Genomic DNA, 21,847 nt, shown 5'->3' on the forward strand with positions numbered 1-21,847 from the left:
ACTTAATTAAAAATGATGTGACTGATATGATGCAGTTTGTTGGATGAGATATTTCTTGTAGAATTGTTAAAATTAATTGATTCTAATGCGGCAGTATGATTGGAATCCATACAAGTATGCATGAATATGTTATTATCCTGGGTTTCAATGGAAAATGTTAGTGTGACATGATGGTCTATATGATGGTCTGGGGCAACACTGAATACTTGTAATCTTTTGGATTTTTTGGCATGTGGACAAAAACTGGTCAAATGTAAAGATGATGAAAGACTAAAGATTGGTACAAATTATCAGCTAATAGTAGCTTCAATCCAAAAATATCAGGCTTTCCAAAACCCATACTGGTTGAATCCTAGTTATAACACTCATCTAATTTAACTAAGTTCTGAATCTGTAACCCTTCCTTTTATAGTCCCTACTGTAAGTACTACCTACTGTATTTACCAGGTAAATTCATAGGAAGAAAATTAAATCAGCAAGTACTTAAAGCTGTAACTAAGTTGGTAAATACTTACTCACAAACACATCTGTTCATCAGTTTGAGTGATTACATGCACAGTATAGCAGTCAGATTTGGGATGGTAAATCCCTAGGTTCAGAAACAGTAAAGTATTGCCTTACTTCCAAAAGAAATACACAGTTAGACTTGGGCGATTGCTAATGTAAACCTTCAGTGCCTACAAGCTTGTACCTTGAATTGATGGGTAATAGAGAAAGTGTAGCCTCATTCCCTAGGAATGATTCCATTAAACTGGGTTATTGTGGTCCTAAGCCTGCGACAACTACAATGTAGTTTATTGAACCGATGAGTAATGCCTGAGGTGTGTTTAATAATTCAGGTGTGATTTCTACGTATTTACCTGCTAAGCTACAGCCGTAAATACTTTCTAATTTATTACTCTTGACATTCATTTACCCATTAAATAGCTACTACTTGAGTAATTAATTTCATTTCATTAATTCAAGTCTGTTTTTCCAAGTATTTACTTACTTAATTATAGCTGTAATTACTTGGTAATTTACTTTTCTTACTGTATTTCCTAGTAAACACCTTACACTTAGCATGACTGTACCAAGAAGGACTCTTACAACACAATCTGCCTAGTACAAATAGTATAATTCTCATGATTTTCTAGCCTGAGCGCTCTAATGCCAATTCTAACAATTTAGCAGAGCCACACACAGCTCTCACCTGCGTGGCGCGAGCAACTCATATTATAATGTATTTCATTTCATTCAGGAGGTCAAAGGTATATAGACTCTGAATGTGTTTTCATTTGATTATGTTGGGAAATAGCGTGGGCCGGGGCAGCTACCTGCGGAGCCCGGCGTGATTGCGAACCATATCTCAGCCTGCCTCCTCTCAGCGCTCGGCGAGTGACAATATGAGAGACATTACGCTCTACATAACCACATTAGGGAGCCACAAACACAATAAAAGCGGGGCAAAGAGCATAAAACACGGTGAGCAAATGGAGGAGAGGGGAGAGGAACAGAGGAGCGGGGCGTAAAAAGAGGGGTCTCACTGGGGGCCCGTGAGGCGGGGAGAAACATGGCGGGTCAATAGAGAGGCTACCTTGAGAGAGAACTGGTACATGGGGTGGATTTTATTGAGGTCGTTCATTATGAAGTACAATAAGGAAGCCCGTGCCGCCGCTGGTCGGTAGTGCTCCCGAGCCTCATTGATTTTGGCCTCTGTCACCTTGGCTTCTTTTACCTACAGTAAAGACAGTGCAAACACAAATGAAATCACACACACACACATACACACACACGCACTTAGGATTCATCAATCAACTAATGATGAAATTGTGCACCCTCCAATAAAACACCCTCCGCTGAAGAGCAGACGCGATTCCAATTTCACGGTTTAAGCCAAAATGTTCTCGCACGGCGCCGGAATGTGACAATAACGCAGCGTTTTTTTGGGTGTTTTTTTTTCTTCTTCTTCTTCGCCGGCAAGTGCCTGTGCAATTACGCTCGAGAAGGAACATCTGCGGGCGGGCGGGCGGCTCGGCTCGGCTCGTCTCGCTGACAGAAGGCGCACTTCCCTCACAAGTGCCCCGAAGTATCAGAGGCATCGGTAAGGAGAGGGGCTTCTGCTCTCTTGGCAGCGAGCTAATATACAGAGAGGGGGAGCTGATCTGATTTGCTGACCGGAGGAGGGGGGGGGGGGGAGCGTGTCAAAAAGAGAAACAAGGCAGGAGAGTAAGCGGAGGATGCGGCGGGGGAATACAGAGGTGAAGGAGGAATTTGATCACACACACACACACACGCACGAGTACACTAAAGTAGCGGTGATGGAAGAGAGAGGCGAAAGAGCGAGGGGGGGCGGGGGGTGGGTGGGTGGGGGGGGGACACCTTCTCCTCGATCTCGGCGGCGGTGCGCTTGGTCGTCTCCAGGTTCTCCACCAGCTCCGTGTCGCCCAGGAAGTCCCCCGAGGCCGAGGACAGGCGGGACAGCAGGGCGTCCTCCAGCGTCTTCAGGGTGATCTTGAAGCCGTTCTGCTGCTTCGTCAGGTCGGACTGCGGGAGAAAAAACACACACACACACACAGGTGAACTTCCACAGGATCTTTGAGAGGTTGTTTTCTTATCGGGGAGGGGGGGGGGGAGAAACTTTCACCGCGAGGCAAATCCGAGTGATGGGGAGACGTCGGAGGTGCGGGTCGGTGTGAGGACAGGAACAGTGAAGGGCGCCTCAAAGGCAGAGCGGATCGATGCGCTCTGCCTCGGCTATCTGGACCCGTGGAGAGAGCGCTCTGGGCTGGATTAGCCGGCTTCCGTCTTTCTTTGCCGACATCAAACCTCTGCCAAGCGACCTAACCCCTCAGTGCGAGGAGGCCGTCGATTGTAGCGAGGAGGGAAGGGGCTTTGATGGTGAGCTGCACACACACACACACACACACACACACACAGAGAGGCACAAAGACTTTGCACAAATAACACAAGCATCCAAAACACAAACCTGCATGTCGAGCACAAACAGAGGCACTCATGCATGAGGAACCCATAAATACACACACACACACACACACCCGGCTTAGTCATAATGGGCTTCACTCACACCTCACCATATGGATTAGTGCACCCAGTCTTCTAATAAAGCTTGAACTCAAACTGTTTTTTTTCCCCCCCCCCTCTTTGTTCTAGTGAAAAAAAACAGAAGCGGGCTCGAGGAAAACTTTTTTCGCTTTTCAAAGCCCCGCGTCGGAGAGAGAGAGAGGCGCTCGCCGAAACAAAGTCGACGGGGGCATGCCGTCTTTCTTGTCCTTTATTGCTTCATCCTCCGCTTTGTCCTTCGTTAAGAGTTTGCCGCCGTTTCGCGTTTCTGCCTGATAATGACTTTGCTTTATTGAAGTTTTCCCTTAATAGGAGCCTCCGCGACCTTTTAATTGTTGCAATTACGGGAAAGGGGGGGGGGGGGGCGGCGGTGCGAGATTTGCCTACACCCAGCGTTGTTGGCTGGCTGACGCTGCCGGCTGTGTGTTTTTTTTGGGGAGAGTGTGATCTTCCCTTAACACACTATATAATCACCTGGGAGCTGTGGGGTAGCGGGGGGGGGGGGGGGGGGGCTGACAGCGCTCCTCCTCCTCCCCGCATAATGTTCCCATGACAAAAGACATACTTAGCTTAGATCGCACTAGGGGAGCAGATACTTGAGGGGAGCACACTGTTAAATTGCTCTCTTTATGACAGTATTTCCTATTGGGGTGATGAGCGGTATTTTACACCACTGTTAAACCTAATTGAGCCTCTGCCTTGTTAAATCTTATAGGCTCTAGCTAGGAGTCGGGAATTTCACGCTATTAACGACTCCGCAGTCGGGAAAAAAGTTCTTCTTCTTCTTCTTCTTCGCCCCTTTTGGATTTTGGCAGACAAAAATTGCCCGGGACTGGGGGTGATGATTCGTTTTGGGAAGGTACTGATATGTGCCTTTTAGAGTAGGGGTTCTCAACGTGGGGTGCGGGGACCACCAGGGGTCCTTGAGTGGGTTCCAGGGGGTCCCCAGCAAACTGATGAATTGTTAAACTTCAGCATTATTTCATTTACAAGAAGTTGACACAATTAGAGAATGTAGAAGAATGACTGTTTTGATCATAGTTTCTCTGTTATCTCTCTATCTACAATACAGATAGTCATGGGATTCTGGTCAAAATCATATCTGACAATAAAGATATTCTCAGATTTGGGTCCGAGAGACAAAATCTCATCAAATGGGGGTCTGTGGCCTTAATATGGACTAAATTAGGGGCCCTCGATATGAAAAAGGTTGAGAATCACTGATTTAGAGCATAGAGGAAAAGAACGGGGACTGGTTTGAGTGGCGGACATTTAAGCCGGGGAGACATTCGCCATCGTGACTCAACCTTGACCTTCTACTTTCCCCACTCCTCGGGGCTCTTGGGGAAAGGAGACGCTCTCCACATCAAAACATTCCCAACTGGATCCAATAATGAGTCAGTTATTAACGATTAGCTCTCCTCTGGCATATTGTACATGTAATTACCCTTGCCTGGGAAAAACAAACAATTAACCAGTCAGCAGAAAGCCCTAATTGGGATTAAAATGAGATAATACATCTATCATTTTTAGGCAAATGATTACCGAGTGGCACAGAGCAGCCCTGTTAAGGTAATTTGGGAAGCGTTTTAGCACTCATTAACGGAGAAGGCCTGTGTAAGGATTGTGTCGGAGCAGCACTATATACACATACGCACTCAAAGGCCGGGGGGGGGGGGGTGCATATGCGTATACACACACACACACACACACTGATACGCGCAGAGGGGGGAGCGGAGGAGTTGGTTATTGTGGTAAAAGGTTGCCCGGCGATCCCTCGGCGCCAAAAAAAAAAAAAAAAAAAAAAAAAAAGACGAGTTGACATTTTAAGCTCCTTAGCTCGTCGCGGGGCCGAGGTTCTAAAAAACGCGAGCTCTTTTCACCCCGTAGTCGTTCTTACGGCTCAGTGGCGACGCTAACCCTCATTAAAAAAGGTATAATGGCGCCGAGTCATTCAGAGGATATAAACAGGTACAGCCAATTTGCAGCCCCCCTATCAGTCTAGATGATTGTTATCGGCCCGGGTTGTTTACCGACAACACAAAGCCATCCGGCGCGGCCTTCTTTTTTTTTCCGACGGAAGCCTTGTGTTTGATAGCGAGGTGCTCGGAGTGTACACGACGAGTCCCCCCCCACCCCACCCCCACCCCCACCCCCTCTCAACTTTCAGCGTTAATTAAAATGATAAGTGAGTTCCAGATCGTGTGTTTTTTTTTTTTGTTTTTTTTTCTCTCTCTCTCTCATCCTCCCATCTCAGTGAAATGCTAATTAAACAAGCTTCATTAAATCACATTTCACTTCTCCCCTCGATTTTGCTGAGGGGACACGCGGCTTAAAATAACTCCAGCGTTTTTTTTGTGTGTGTGTGTGTGTGTGCTTTTTTTTTTTTTTTTTTGCTCCTCTCCAGTTATTAAAAATGCTGATTTGTCCACGGATGAAAGCCTTACAGGTCTGAATAAAGCGCTGCCTTACGGAGGCCCGGGACGCAAACAAGGGCGCCTGCGGGAAAAACCATCAAAATGTAAATAGGACGGCGTTGTAGTAAATCCGGCCTGACCTCGCTAACAGAGTTTTCAAATTATCTCCCGCTCCGATCACGCAGGGAGCGCCGCCGTCAGCCAGACGCGTTCCCGAGCGGAGCGGGCTTTCGGATTTCTTTTCCCCTCGGCTAACGAGAGCCGCGGTTAAGGGACGGCGGAAGTGTGTCGATGTCTTGTCTAATTGCCGCGGTACAGTGGCGCCACCGGCCAATCCGCTTCAAAACAGCCGACATAAAAAAAAAGGCCCGGCGCCGAAGCTTTCATCGAGCCAATTGTCACTTAATTACCGGCGTTTACATGCGTTATCGTGGACCATAGTGCGGGTGCGATGGCCGCGGCCGCTCATTACTCTTCGAAAGTCGGCCCGCGTAAAAGCCGCCGGGAACGCCGCCGCGCTGTACGCTGTGTACCGAGGCCGGCCGTTAGCTCGTGACCGGGCGATGACAGGCGGAGCTGCGGGCCGGCGGCGGCTCCGCCCGATCGACGGAGCGGGAACGTATATATATTATATATGCTTTTTCTTTGATTCATGGAGTTATGCCCGGATTTGGGAGCGTAAACGAGCCGAAGATAGACAAGAAAGACAGGAATGGATAACGTCGAGACACAAGTGTTGGAGCTGCTGTCTTGATGATAAATGGGAGAGCGATATAGTGGCAGTACCAACGGTGATTATGATGTAAATTGTTAGCACTTTTGAAAGAGCAAGAGGAATTCTGATTTAGGATTATTGGATTACCACTCTTATTACTGGAACTCTTATTTAGGGAAATTGAAATATGTTCAAGTAATAACCTGTGATCCTCTTTGCTTTACTGAGGAGGATAAACATGTTGGAAATGATTTCACTCGTTCCGGCATCTGCCGTTGCTAGAAAGCCGTAGCTCAGTTTGAGCTGGAAGAACAGCGCCCTCGTCCTGCTTCGTGCCATAAAGTGATCTCGCTTTGTGCCGTAAAGCGATCCTTTACGGCACAAAGCCAAATCCGACCCCGGTGGCGCACAATGTAAAATGCAGTGTAGAGTCTGGTAAGGGTGGTAGAGGGTTGAAGCCCAAATGAGTTGGGGTTCGCTCTCAGCTGCTGACTCTGGGAATCCAAACTTGACAACTCTTGGTATCTGTCCGCTTTTTCATCCAGTGATGTTTTTGTCTTGGCACATAAAATAACTAATTGGTCAAGAGGCATGCCAGCTGCTTTAACATGAAGGCAGGACATCTCTTTTAATTCAAAAGGCAGCGTGCATTGTGTGCTTAGTCTAGTGCTCACCCACTGGTCTGTCAGATAAAGTGCCCTAACCCACAGTGAAAGATGACAAAATTAATGAAATGAAATTTGCAAGAGAAGCCTTAAGTACTAAAAAAAGTGCTTCTACAATATTTGGAGTTGCTTGGAAATACAGTATCTAAACAGTGCAGACTTTGAGTTACAAGCACATCTGTAAGGAACTTAAAGGCACTTCATTTTGGGAATTTTTTTGGTCGAGTGTTTTCATGGTTGACTCCCTTTCTGTTTTTCATGGCACATCCACAGAGAAGAGCCAGGCATACATGCTGCCAGGGATACTGAGCTGAGCGCGGATTAGAACGCTATGGAGGAGACGGAGTGTGAAAAAGATCCATTCATGCATGTAAGGTAAATTGGTGACATTATTCCGATTTCTTCATTTGCGTGAATTAGCTTTAGGCTATCCCCCCACGAAAGAGTTGCCATGGCTTAGCCTTTGTAAGTGCTGCGCAGCGGCCTCCGATGTAGCTTCCTATGGTTTAATCCAGCAGAGTCGAGGAGTCAATTACAGCGGCTCCCACAATGAGAATCGGGAATCTGGGGAATCAGGAGTCGGAAATGACTCCAGAAATCTGGGAGTCATGCATCGCTACTCAGCGATGGTCTCATTTGTTTACAATAATTATACGAACGCCTCGAAATTCATGTGGAAATAATTTTTCCCATGTTAAAATGCTATACTTTGCACATTGAAAAGTAATCTAATTTTACGATACTTGCACACACAGGCACATGCACATACAGACACAGACACTGACAAACAGGCACACACACACACACACACATATGTGCACACACACACACATGCAGACACTGGCACACTCACGCAGAGTCTCCCTGTCTCCCTAAGTGAGGGACCCAAAGCCCCATAATTGTCATACATCCACTTAGTTTGCCGTTAATCAAAGCCGCCAGCTGATTGTTTTGGAATCAAAGAGCCTGGAGCTGCAGCCTCTTGTGATGTTAAAAGACAGACAATGTTTTCATGTCAGAGTGTATCGTTAAAAGACGGATAATGACGACAGAGAGCGCCGAGCGCAACTTCAGGAGGCCCCTGACTCCTTTGACTGCTTCTCTTAATTACACGTGGAGAGGAGAGATGTTAAGAGAGAAACACTTGAACGCTGAAGAGTTGTCTGTTCTCTGAGAGCACCTGATGAGTGTGACAGATACTCCTTTCATTTCTACACAGGTTCCGTGTTGCTGGTTCCTGTGAATATCAGATGAAAAGAGATCCGTCAAGTCCGCCTCCTTGTACAATAGTACAAGATTGATGCTCAAATTCCACCGGTCGCAGCATGGCCAGCAGTATACAAATAGAGGTCTTAGAGTCTGTTTATCTACTGTATTGCATTGTATCATATTGTATCATACTGTATCGTATCGTATCTTATTGTATTGTATCATATTGTATCACATTGTATCATATCGTATCGCATTGTAACATATCGTATCGCATTGTATCTTATCGTATCATATTGTATCATATCATATTGTATTGTATTGTATTGTATCGCATTGTATCGTATCATATCGCATTGTATCATATCATATCATGTTGTATCGTATCATATAGTATTGTATTTTATCATGTTGTATCGTATCGCATCGTATTGTATTGTATCGTATCATACTGTGTCGTATCATATCATACCGTATCATATCATACTGTATTGTATCATATCATATTGTATCACATCGTATATATTGTATCGTATTGTATCGTATCATATTGTATCGTATCCTATCATATTGTATCATATTGTATTGTATCGTATCGTATTGTATCGCATCGTATCATATTGTATCGTATCATATTGTATCGTATCATATTGTATCGTATCACATTGTATCGTATCATATTGTATCGTATCACATTGTATCGTATCATATTGTATCGTATCATATTGTATCGTATCACATTGTATCGTATCATATTGTATCGTATCACATTGTATCGTATCATATTGTATCGTATCACATTGTATCGTATCATATTGTATCGTATCACATTGTATCGTATCATATTGTATCGTATCACATTGTATCGTATCATATTGTATCGTATCACATTGTATCGTATCATATTGTATCGTATCACATTGTATCGTATCACACTGTACTGTATCATTTCGTAATGCTTCGTATTGCATTGTGTTCTATTGTATTACACTGTATTGTATTGTATTATATTGCATTATATTGCATTGCATTATATTGAATTGGCTTGAACTGTATTCTGTTCTGTTCTACTTCATGCTACTGTATTCCACTTTATGCTACTGTATTCCACTCTATTCTATTCTACTGTATTCCATTCTATTCTATTCTATTCTATTCTCCTGTATTCCACTCTATTCTATTCTATTCTATTCTATTCTATTCTATCCGAACTGGGGCATTAGCTGATCCTCCAGTCCTGTTATATCAGATAGCATTCCCCTCCGCCTCTATTGATACTGTATCTGTTCCGCTCTCTGTCTCCTGCTCACCTTCAGCTGTTCCAGGTCAGGTCTCTCCATGCTGACCACGGCAGCCAGCAGCTGGTCCTCCAGGCCGTCTCTGGTCACCGTGAAGTTCATCAAGGTGCACTGGGCCTGCAGCTCCGGCTGGTAATGGGGGCTGGCCAGCTTAGTGTGCAGGATGAGGCGGAAACTGGGGTTGTACTCGCACTCCTTGTCTCCGATCTTTATGTACCTGTGTGCGTAAATGCTGTTATGTGAACAGGAATAGTCTGATCCTTGAGTACAGACTCCGAAATGGAGATGAAGGACGCGACCGCAAAGAAGGGGAAGGCAGACAATGTTACAATTCACATTTTCTGTCTCTGCCTATGGAAGCTGTCAGTACTTTTCCTGTTTTCCAACAACAAATACATCAACTACTACTTTGTCTGGTATTTTGATGTTGTTTTTGAGAGCTAAATACATGACCATTAAAATCCGCTTATCTTAAGCCAGGGGTTCTAAAAAAAGGTTAATGTCACGGACCCCCAAGTAGACACACATTAACCCACAGACCCCAATTTGATACAATTTTGTCCCAGGGACATTTACTATTGATTTAGTGCTGAACTGTATAAATGTCAACACTGAACATGGGGAGATAATGGTGCCGAGAGTGAAACCTGTGATTACATCATTCGAATTCATTCTCTAAATAGGATTATCTCTAGTGAATTAAATAATAGTGAAATTAAATTATTCCTCATTTTGCTGGGGATCCCCTGGAACCCCCTCAAGGACCCCTAGTTGCCCCTGGACCCCACTTTGAGAACCACTGTCCCAAACCATTAAAATGCTCCTTCCCTTCCCCTTGCTCCCAGGTTGTAACTCCACTCCATTCCTATGTGGCGAGGACATATAGTGAAAATGTATCGTTAATGTAAAATTTGACTTGGCTTCAACCTTGACTTCATTTTATTAGATCAGATTAATTACATACTGCCCAATAAAGACCACAGATGATTTGAACAAAATTATTTTCTCAAGTGAACGATGATGAAGTTTTATAGCATCCAGGTAGAGAGGAATGAGGGCCTTAACTAGGGCTGCAACTGACAATTATTTTCAGTATTGATTAATTGATTAATCCCTTAGTCTATAAAATGTCAAAAATAATGACAAATGCCCATCACAAGCCAGCAGAGGCCAAAGTAATTAAACTGATTTCTAAGTCTGACCAGCAGCCAAAAGCCCCACAGAATAAATTTTATAATGATATGAAACAGAGAAAATCAAGCAAATCTTAGCATTTGTGAGGCTGCAACCAGCATTTTTTGCTCATTTTACTTGATAAATGACTAAAACAATGAATCACTTGTCACAATTATAATCGATTAATTACCCGTTGATCGTCTTATGGATTAATCGACTAAAATCAACCCTGACCTGAATTTGAGTTTCTTACCTGCCCTTCTTGATGGTTTCTCGGCCCAGTAGAGGTCCGAGAACAGGATCCACGCTCTCCTCCAGGTTCTCTATCAGAACCACCTCACCTTCCGCCAGCGCTCTCTCTATGGCGTCCAGGTACCTTCCAGGGCAAAACAAACAGCAATCTCACTGTCCAAAAAGCTTGTGAGATCATAAAGTCATCCATGCTTTCATCTCTTGCCTCCTGCCTCAGTCAAAACTCTCTCTCTGGTCTGACACAATATAGCAGTTAGGATTCTTACTGGAGCAACGAGACCAGATCACATCATCACGATTTTAGCATCTTTTCACTGGTCATCTGTTACAGAATAGATTTTAAGATTTTACTAATTGTTTTACGGCAGTAATGGGTCTGGCACCAAGCTATATCACAGACCTTTTAAGACCTTTTGAGCTGGATAGCAGCCTGACATCCTTGGACAGGTTCCTATTGGCTGTTGAAAAGTCTTGATTAAAAGCAAGAGGTTTCCACTGACTGTTGAATAGTCTATAAGAATAAGAGGTGATTGTTTGTTTGCCCTCATGGCTTCTAGACTTTGGATTGACCTGTCTGAGGAGCTTATGCTGCTAAATCAGCATAATCTTTTAAATCGCTTCTTGAAGCTCATTTTTATAAACTTGCTTTCATGTAATGATCTTTTCTTCATTATTTTTGATCTTCCTTTTATGGTTTTGACCTTGCTTTTGTATTTCTTACCCTACTTTTGCTGTTAATTATTATACAGTTATATATTTATACAGTTAATTATACTGTTAAGATTACTGTCTTATAAATATGTCCAATATGAAGTCTCTCACCCTCTCTGTCCGATGCGAATGACACGCAGGTTGTCTCCATATTTGTTTTTGATCCACTTGATGCCCTGCAGCTGGGGGTCCACCATGAGGGGCCAGCGCTGGCAGGAGGTGAGGATGGTGGCGTTCTCGGTGGACATCCGGTCAGCGGGCAGGCCCTCGTTCTGCCACGCCGCGATGTCGGCGTCGTCCATCAGCATGGTCAGGGGGTCCAGGTCGGGGGTCACCGGGATGGGAACCTGGCAGACAAAAGAGGAGGAGGAGGAATAGTAGAGAAAAGAAAATACAGAAATGGTTTTGTGGAGATCGGTGTGGAAGAACTTGACTCGCCCTGACCTCAACCTCATCCAACACCTCTGGGATGAACTGGAACGCAGAGTGCCGGCCGGGCCTAATCGGCCAACATCAGCGCCCGACCTCACTAATGATGTGGCTGAGGGAAGCAAATCCCCGCAGCAATGTTCCAACGTCTAGTGGAAAGCCTTCCCAGAAGAGCGGAGGCTGTTATAGCAGCAAAAGGACGACCAGCTCCATATTAATACCCATGGTTTTGGAATGAGGTGTTCGAAGAGCAGGTGTCCACATACTTTTGGCCATGTAGTGTACATTTACATGAGGCCACACAATGGGAGATCATACTTCTGGGTTTCTCATCTATATTGTCATCTAAATGGGTTAACTTAAGCATGCTACTTGTGTACATATTTATTAACAGAAAATGGACATTCCCCCAGTCACCATACCTTCAGCTGACTGAGATAGGGCCTCCAGGTATTGTCCATGAGCTGGAGCCTGTAGCGCTTGGTGAAGTACCCCAGGTAGGAGACGAAGGCGGTGATGAGGAGGACGTCGCCGCACAGCGTCCGCTCCTGTTTCCTGAAGTTTTCCACGGCCTCCGCCCAGCGCACGTTCTCCGACGCCAGACCCCCCACCTGTCGGACCGCACAGCAACCGTTTTTCCACCCATTTCCCACTGAGAGCTACATCACAGTCCTGTAAAATCACAGCTAAATCCCTCTGAGGATGCGAACGTGGACATCCGCATTCACAGGGAAATCTCAAGGACGGGAACAGTGACTTGCCATTTTTGCGATTTTTTTTAAATTATATTTTCATATCCTTTATTACCTTTCTGCTCATCTCCTTGGCACTCTGTTCAACGACCTACACCTCTATTCTCTGCCGCAGCGATGTCCCAATTTCCCCTCGGGGATCAATAAAGTTCATCTTAATATCTTATCTTTTCCAACTCCAGGTGCTGCGCAGACTATTGTAACTTCCCGGGAAATGGAATGGATGTACAGTTCGGGCAAGATGATTGCATTTGCATTGATGTTTTTGATTAACCAGCAGACGAGCAGGAGCTCTTGTCCTTTTGTTGCTCCTGTCAGGCCTTTTTTTGAATCTTCCTGTGAATAATTTAGATTATCATACTAACAGTGTCAACACTCATCTCTTCATTTTGCTAGTGTCAGCAGGGGATTTACACACCAGCAGATGAGGGTGTGACGGGGGTGCGTGTGTGTGTGTGTGTGTGTCTAGGTGTGTCTGCACATGTGTGTCTGTATCTGGGAAAGAGACAGCCAGACAAACAGGCAAAGACAGAGATAAAAATAGTGTTTGTGAGTACATACGGGGAAATGTGTATCTGAGAGAGCATGGGTCGATGTGTGTGTGTGTGTGTGTGTGTGTGTGAGTGTGTGTGTGTGTGAGTGATGAGCAGAAGCACTGCGTTGACCCCGGCGTTGCCCTCCTCACCAGGCGGTTGGCCAGGGAAATGGTGCGCGCAGTCGATTCTGCCTCCTGTTGGCACTTCAGTTTGTCTGCAGTGGCTTTCTCAAACTTGGCTGTCAGCTTGGCCAGGTTCTCATTAAGGTGCTGACAGGCCGCGGACACAAACACACACACACACACACACACACACACAAGAAATTGGCACTTGTTAAAATCCAATGTGGTCAAAAAACATCTTCAAAAGGAGCCTACATGACGGAGTACAAGAATCGCTAAGCCCTCCAGATGAAACTTGTGTCTGAAAAGTTGGCTAAAAAGTTATCAATCCCCCCCCCCCCTCCCCGCCACCACTATGGATTTATTTGGCATATGGAAGCAATTAGCACAAGGACAAACAGGATTAATCGGTGGAGAGGCACACAGGTTCAGTAGATTGGTTTGAGGATTGCTAATTCCCCTTGGCTCCGAACCCGCTCTCCGCTCAACCGGGCCGGCGGAGGGCTGAAAAATGACAGCGAGAAGTCACGCTGGATCTTATTAGCAGTCGTCACTCCGCGGGGTCCGATGTAAGCGAGGCACGCCGGAGCTTTCCTATTTCTCTCTCCCCCCCCCCCCCGCCCCCGCGGCGTGACGGGCTGGATGTCAACCCGCCGCCGAGCGACAATTATTTACAGCTCGTTTTATCAATATGGTTTTTAGGGTTGATGGATGTGGTTTTAGATTAATGAACAGTAAAAGCCTTTAATAGCCCTTATGCCGGCTTTATATTGATGGCGTGCTGGTGGTATATCATTATTGGCCAAGCTCATAATGTGTCTCCTGTCACTCAGGCCTTGATAAAGGAATTCATATCCTTGCTGACGATGTGGCTTTAGGTTTAGACTTTATTTCCAAACAGCAGTCCTTATGAAAAAACCTGCTGGCAACAAATGCTTCTTTTAGTTCTTTGAGTTAAAATTAATTACAATTTGTTATTATTATTATTATTATTGGGCCTCTACATGAATGCTCACCTTGAATTATGGCACAAGGAATATTACCATCATATCCTGTGTATTGATAAATGCTTAAGTAAACAAATTTGAAATGACACATTAATTATCGTACTAACATACTGAAATTAGTTGTGTACTGTGTTATTTAAAGTTATTGTATTTTAAGGGTTTTGGTCCAAAATGACATTTGGAAAAAAGTGACACCCACTGTGACAAAGTGATTTTTGGCACTAAAGTAAAACAAATGATGCTACTTTTTGACAAGTGCTACATGAAGTATTTAAACATCATTATATCATTGTCATATTAATTGTGATACCTTGGTATAATCACTGTAAACAAATGAGACCAAGACAAATGGTAGTCTCCATCTCACACCAGTGATATTGTTAGTGCTAATGTCTCTTTTTTGTCCTGTCCTATAGCACAAAAGGTTACTAAAGTTTAGTAAATGAACTTCCCTGCATGCACAGTACAGCGAGACGCCTTACATTGATCTTGGTCTTGATGGTGGTGAGCTTCTCCTGTGCGGCGGCCAGCTCGGCGTTGGCCTTGCTCAGCGCCTGGCGCTTGGGCTCCACCTCGCAGTAAACCTCGTAGAACTTGACGATGTTTAGGACCCAGGAGCACAGGCCCGCCGCCGCGTACGACTTGGAGGCCACCAGGTCCGGCTGGAAATCGGGGTCCTGGAGAGGAGGAACGACACGAGTGTGTTCTTACTCATAAACGTGATTTACCGGGTCACTTTTACCATTTGCGTTGCACCGCCACCCCTTTTTGATCCCCTTGGACATATCCATAATCGCCCAAAATACCACCTGCTGCCAGACGGTACATCTTAGAAATAAATGTGACAGGTAGAAATAAGTTAAAATAGTACATCGTTGTCTTTGGAAACCTGAAAGCAGTGGATTTGCACAGAATTTGTCTTTCTCTGCTGTTCTGACATATCTAGTATGCGCTCCATTGAGCTCGATAATCAGGATGGCTGTTAAATTTGTAACGCCTAATTAACATGTTGATTTTCATTGGCTGTCACCTGGACTGTCGCTAAGAATAAGGCGGCGGCAATGTGGCTGTGTCACTGTAATCGCCCCCCCGTTAAATTTAGTGCAGTGCTGTTACCATTGGCTTTTATGAATAAGGGGCCAGTGTGTCCGTACCTGCAGGTAGGGCTGAATAGCTTTCAGACAAGCCTCCGGGATCTTCTCCTTGTTGAAGTTGATCAGAGCGTCCAGGAAGGCGTCCACTTTGGCCATCATCACCTTCGCCGCCTTCCAGCTGCGGTCCTTGGGCACCCGGCCGCCGGGCGCCATCAGCACCATGACCGCCGCCGTCACGTTGGTCACCGCCACCACCGGCGAACCGAACGACTTCAGCTCCGTCAAGTTGTTCTGACGGACGGAGGGAGGGAGGGAGGAGAGGAGAGGACAGAGGAGACAATGGATGAGAAATGAAAGGAGGACGATTTAATTGAGTTTGAAACAACTGCGTATCTGTCTGGTCTGCTGGGGGGGGGGGGGAAAGAGAGAAAAAAGGAAGGGTTAGAAAAAAAAGAAGTGGAACCTGTGCTGACTTTGAGAAGACAACAGAGAATTCTAATTAGGGCATCTTTAGAGAGCTCTAAGCAGTGATTGAACCGTCTGTTCTGCTTGTTTGAACAGGGAGCACCTCTTATACACCGAGGGTGTTTTGAAAATCCCCCAGGTTGCTCATAAACCTACATGGGATGCTGGGATGAAGTAAAATGCCTGCAGAACATAGAGAAGCCATTATTTTAGACCGGGGCAAATCCTGTGATTCAATAGTCTTTTATATAGAACGGGGCCTTTGTGGACACTACTTATTCCACTGAAGCTGGGAAAACTAAATCAAATAAAGAAAAAAGTACATTACAAGCCCTCGTAAAACTACTGGACCTGAGAAAGACCACTATGATATGGCAGGTGGATAAGACGCAGTGAGAGATAACAGACCTTATTGAGTGTATTGAGAGCCTCCTGTGCCGCGATGAGAGCCGGCTCGGCCTTAGCTAAGTCCTCCTCGCAGTCTCTCTGTTTGCCGCTGACCACCACCGCGATGGCCGCCACCTTTTGCTCTTCCTCGTCGGCCACCGCCTTCTCCTTGGACACCTTCTCCGTTTCCACCCCGACCACCTGGAGCCAGCAGACACGAGTTATCATTAGTGGCGTAGTTGCAATGGCATGGCGTTATTTTCAAATATCACTGCAAAAAAAGTCATTTAAACTAGTATTAAGTCTTTAAAATGATTTAAAATTTCAACTGTTTCCAATGCAAATCAACTCGTTTCATGAATTTTCTTGCATCGAGGGTCATTTCCTTGATACTAGTGGAGTGATCTGCCTTATTCTGCTGTTTCAAGATATTGACAGTTGTTTCTAGAAAAATCCTATGAAACTGCACTGGAAGCAAGTGGAATTATCAAGTCATACCACTGGCAGAATTTTTCATTTTTCAATTGTTTTGAGAACAAGGATCGCCTCTTCTCTGCAAAGCACTGTATACAATTCAGCAGTGTTGCAGAGAAGAGGCGAGTGAATGACCCTGGTTGTCGTCTGAAGACATTGCAATGAGTGCAATGAATGAATGAATGAATGAATGAATGACTTACTTTCCAGATCCATGAGGTGCATCGCATCCGAAAGTACGATTTTACGACTGAATATCCAACTTAAAGTGACTTAAAGCAGCTCTAGGCAACTTCGCACGTTGGCGGCCCCTAATGGCAGCGAGAGGGAACTGCTTGAAACTGAAATTGAAATTTGCACCGCAAACTACAAAGCGCCGGCCTGTGATGCTTTATATCAAAAGATATCAAAGGGACGAGAGAGGAAAAAGATCTAACGTTTGGATTTCGCTCTCAAGTTTCGATTCGTCACAGGTGTATTTTTACGTGAAAATCTTGCCTAGTGCAGCTTTCAGATGGACTTTTATTTTTTGCAGTGTAATCAGGAGCGAATGTTCTTGCCTGGATGAGCCTGTCTGCGTCCTCATTCTTCTGCTTGAGCTCCACCTCCTGGGCAGCCAGCTTGGCCTTGAGGTCGTCCACCTGTCAGAGGGACGAACAGGGAGGTGAGGAAGTACTACGGCCAAGACTGGAGTGTCTGGATGAACTGATCAGACAAACATGTGCGTCGTATCCCCCAGATCAGAATCAAAGTGTATCTCCCAATCCAAACTATGCTCACCAGTCCATCCGCAATTCTAATTGAAGTTACACACGATTACACACAAATTGCAAAGCATCCCTAAGCTTCACAAGTTAGGGGGATGAAAAGAGCATTAATATGAGGGGAGCAGTCAACAGACCAAAGGGGTGGGATATTGACAATAATCTATTTTTGTCCCATTAAATGTTATAAGTAGCAATCAGCGTGTATGTCATGGGCACTAATGAATCTATCGCTATCATCTAATTGAATCTCTTGAGCGGTTTTGAAAGACAGATCATTTGTTTTTGTTGTTTGTCTCATTGCTAGATCTTATTAGTGATATAATCACTGATTGAGCTGAACGGCAATTTAATTGAAAACCAAACATCTCGCCATTCTTCAAAGCGCCAAAGAGGATTCTGGGGCTTAGGAAAGTTGGACGAATACGCTTTAAAAAAAAAAAAAGAAAAAAAAAAAAAAGGGCCTAAACCTTTGTGGAAAAAGCCTCTGTGCCCCGCAGGATTGCACCGTGTACCGAGCCTATGACCTTTTAATCCATAGCATGGAAAACTCTTATTCTGTCCAAGTAGATAAAGGGGGCAAGAATGGATGAATGGCAATGCATATCTGCAGAAAAATAACTGTTATCAGAAGAATGCACGCACACACACACAAACACTAGGAAGGACCACGGTAAAGACAAATTAAAGCTGTTGCCGACTCCTCATAACTCCCTGCAAACAGGGCTCTTGCATTGCCGTCCGACTCCATCAAAACGTTGCACGGGGGAAATAAAAAACAGACTGTTTTTCATGCTTGTCTTTCAGCTAATTAACAAACAGGAAATCAGGCCGGAGGGTGCCGGGTAGACAACCCTTTTGGGCTGAGACGGCGCTGTGCGAAGAATCCAGTCGAAACATTAGACGAGCACCGAGTGAGCCATCAACATGATGAATAGGCGCGAGAAAAGACAGAGAGAGAGAGAGAGAGAGAGAGAGAGAGAGGGAGAGGGAGCAACTAATTGCTGAGAGACACGGTGAGATTCAATACATCTGGGCTGCCTATGTGCTTTCGGGTTCCTTCTGCGTCTCCCACAGATAGACGACAGCCCACTCTCCCTCCCCGCTAATGTTAAAATGCAGATTCTAATCAACGCGCTGCGTGGCGGATGGAATTTGCGGTGTGGGATGGCATTGTCTCTTTAAGGAAAGAAGATAAGATTCGAGCGCGGAACCGATACCGATTCCAAAAACCACACACACACACACTCGAATTCAAAAGAGTTTCAGGGATTTCGGCGTTTTGGCGCGGTGACTAAGCGTAGCTTCGTCGGCTTCATTCACAGAACAAAGAGACATCTGGCTGTGTGTGTGTGCGTGTGTGTGTGTGTGTGTGCGTCAGGCGAAAGAAAAGTCAAACATTTGCAGTTATTATCCTTTTAAGGGGAAACCCTGTGATTTTGTTATTTTTCTTTCTAAATGTAAAGAGCTGTCAGGAGTCAACAGATTCGGTTGGAGATTAGGCTGGAGCGCTCGCATTGAACACCTCCCTGAAGCATTTTTACACTGTCAAAAAGTCCAGTGTGTGTGTGTGTGTGTGTGTGCATGGATTCCGTGCAGCAGTGTCCGCCCACTCATCTTCTGACAAGGGCTTGTTGTGGTACACGCACACGCACACACACACACACACACACACACTACTGAACCAGCCAACAAGTATGGCAGGACAGTTCCTCCACAAAAGCTGAAGAGGAAAACAACATGCAGGAACCCCCCTCTAATGTGTTCTCAGGGGAGCCGATGACTCATACCGCATCTCCTACCATGCGCACACACACACACACACACACACCCTTAGCTTTAACCCTGCTGGTCCTTGTTTATCATGATGATCGCAGCCCCTGGTGAGCCACGAATCCTCTTGCATGCTATGTAAAATAACACCACTATCGAACGCACACTAACAAACACAGGTGCATTAATGGTAGCTTGCTGCTGTAAAGGGCCAAAGGGTGCGCTCTCTAATTAGGAGGCGCCTCAATTACCATACAGCACCTACGTATATGTGTGTGTGTGTGTGTGTTGGCTCCTACAGTACACGTCCTGGCAAACGGATACATAAACACAGGACACTCTGTGGCTTATCAACACATTGACGTCACCGTTACACGGGCGATTATGCGTGTGGGGTGTTTATGCATGTGTGTGTGTGCATGAGATTTGGTGATGATACAGAATGCGTGGGCAAGTTTATGCAAAACAGCGGAGATGTCTTGCGAGAGAGAGAGAAAGCGCTTGTGTGTGTGTTTTCTACACTCCCCAGCACAGTGGACCCAGTATAATTACAGTGGCTTCAGATACAGGCATTCTGTTGCGTTATTCATATGCCTCTCCGCTTATAAAGGTGTTGTGATATTAACATTTGAACATATGGGTCCAGGTGTAGATATGAAAGATTTAGACATCAAATGAGGCGTATAAACATTTCAGATGACAACAGAAACAACATAAATAAATAAATAAAAAAATTAAAAAAGCAGGCCAGGTATTGCTGTGCTCCACATGTACCTCCACACGGATAATTGGTGTGTGTGTGTATGTGAAAAGCTGGTGGACATATTGGCGAGTGTATGTGTATAATTTGAGGAGATCAATAGGCGGAGGTGTAGAAAGACAAAACGTACTGTATAATTGAAATGTTTCATTCCAAAACAAGATATCGATAAAAAAAAAAAACGGACACCCACTTTGATAAAATGACTACCGACTTAAAAGCAAGCAATTATGCAGAATGTTGAAGTCATTACTGCAGCTAATAAAAGAACGATGTTTACAAAGCGGTAACATTTTTGAAGGTGCGTTCAAAATATTGAGCGACAAACCTGTTAAGAATTTAATTCCAGTATGGACAGCATTTCAGAATAAAATGACTCAATTAGACTTATCTTGAGTCATTTTGTGTCCTGTTCTGTGTAATTTAAAGTCTTGTCCTGTGTAATATGTGTCCTGTACAATTGTCTTGTCATGCCATATCTTTGTATATATTTAGCACAGGCAAACTTATTGGATTGGTCCACTAAAGAGAAACTAAACCCCAAACCCAAATCTGTGTAAACCATGATATCTAATGGTAAAAAGCATGCTACTGCAATTGCCATCTGTTATTGGCTGATCTTTGGTGCCAGGTGATATCACCTTCTATAGAGTACAACAGGTGGTGACATCACTAAAGATCAGCCAATAGCAGATGGCAGTTTCAGTAGCATGCTTCTTACCATTAGATATAAGGCTTTACACAGATTTGGGTTTTTAATTCTCTTTAATTTTAACATGTGGAATAAAAATCAGCTTTTTCCAAGAATGTAAATATAGCCCAGGCTGTAGCCAAGGCCGCCGACAGCTATCTTGACTACTAGGGGTAAAGATACTGTAGGCAGAAATATTATTTCGGAGAGTGGAAACTGACATAAAGGCACAGTATGGATGAAATCATGTAAACACAAATATGACATATTCTAAATCCTATGGCCGGGACCTGAGCGGAGGTGCTGTTGAGCTTCTGCAGGCCGTTCTCCAGCCGCTCCATCCTGGTGGTGAGGTCCCTGCTCTTCTGGCCCAGCAGGCAGCGGTACAGCTTGATCTGCTCCAGGAAGGACTTGGGCGTGGTGTAGTTGTAGCGCCGCTCGTTGGCCAGGTACTCCTTGGACGTCTGGTTGACGCTCACGTGGACGTACGCCATGAATCTGCTGACCGACTCCTTCACGTCAGGCTGGAGGAATGACACACGAGTCACAGAGCTGGTTACTTCATAGCAAAAAGGGGAGATGACTGTGCGGATTGAGCGGAAATGCAAAAAAAAAACCTGTGAGCTTTAGGTTGCCTGATCTTGAAATTGATATCACGTTGTGTCACGGCGCCTGACATTTGAAATGATATTTTCGGAGGGTGAACATAATTATGGTGGGCGGCTTCATCCATGTGTGCATATGACAGTGTGTGCTCTTCTCACTTCGATATTCTCCACCTCCTGGAGGAACCTCAGGCTGACGGACTCCAGCGCCTCCTGTGGCCACTCGTGGAACCAGTCGATCGCGGTGCAGTTGACCACCGCCGGGAACTTCCGACTGCGGACCCTCAGCTTACTGCCGACGGGAGAGAAGCACAGAGCCACCTGCGATACGTTCACAAGCGCACACACACACACACACACACACAAAAAGGTCAAATGGAATCAAGTGGAAAGCCTGATACAGCTCGCAATATAATAGCCGCTAGAACATAGTCATTTTCTTTGAAAGCTCTCTCTCTCTCTCTCTCTCTCTCTCTCTGCAC

The 21,847-nt window shown here is 45.0% G+C and overlaps 1 protein-coding gene across 1 annotated transcript in view; it reads right to left on the reverse strand.

Annotated features, from left to right (window-relative positions):
- The window catches only part of LOC139649845 (dynein axonemal heavy chain 9-like), a 100,194-nt gene that overhangs the window by 24,361 nt on the left and 53,986 nt on the right, over positions 1 to 21,847 (reverse strand). Inside the window, 13 exon segments of the mRNA XM_071526347.1 lie at positions 1,577 to 1,717; positions 2,362 to 2,526; positions 9,380 to 9,584; positions 10,797 to 10,919; positions 11,618 to 11,853; positions 12,358 to 12,546; positions 13,373 to 13,492; positions 14,835 to 15,029; positions 15,507 to 15,737; positions 16,320 to 16,499; positions 17,333 to 17,413; positions 21,051 to 21,284; positions 21,525 to 21,686. Coding sequence (XP_071382448.1) covers positions 1,577 to 1,717; positions 2,362 to 2,526; positions 9,380 to 9,584; positions 10,797 to 10,919; positions 11,618 to 11,853; positions 12,358 to 12,546; positions 13,373 to 13,492; positions 14,835 to 15,029; positions 15,507 to 15,737; positions 16,320 to 16,499; positions 17,333 to 17,413; positions 21,051 to 21,284; positions 21,525 to 21,686 — 2,262 coding nt within the window.

This window comes from Centroberyx affinis, unplaced genomic scaffold, assembly GCF_046629955.1.
Source record: "Centroberyx affinis isolate AG114_WGS23_722 - 3 ecotype Tasmania unplaced genomic scaffold, CSIRO-AGI_Caff_v1 ptg001405l_1, whole genome shotgun sequence".
Lineage (NCBI taxonomy): Eukaryota > Metazoa > Chordata > Actinopteri > Beryciformes > Berycidae > Centroberyx > Centroberyx affinis.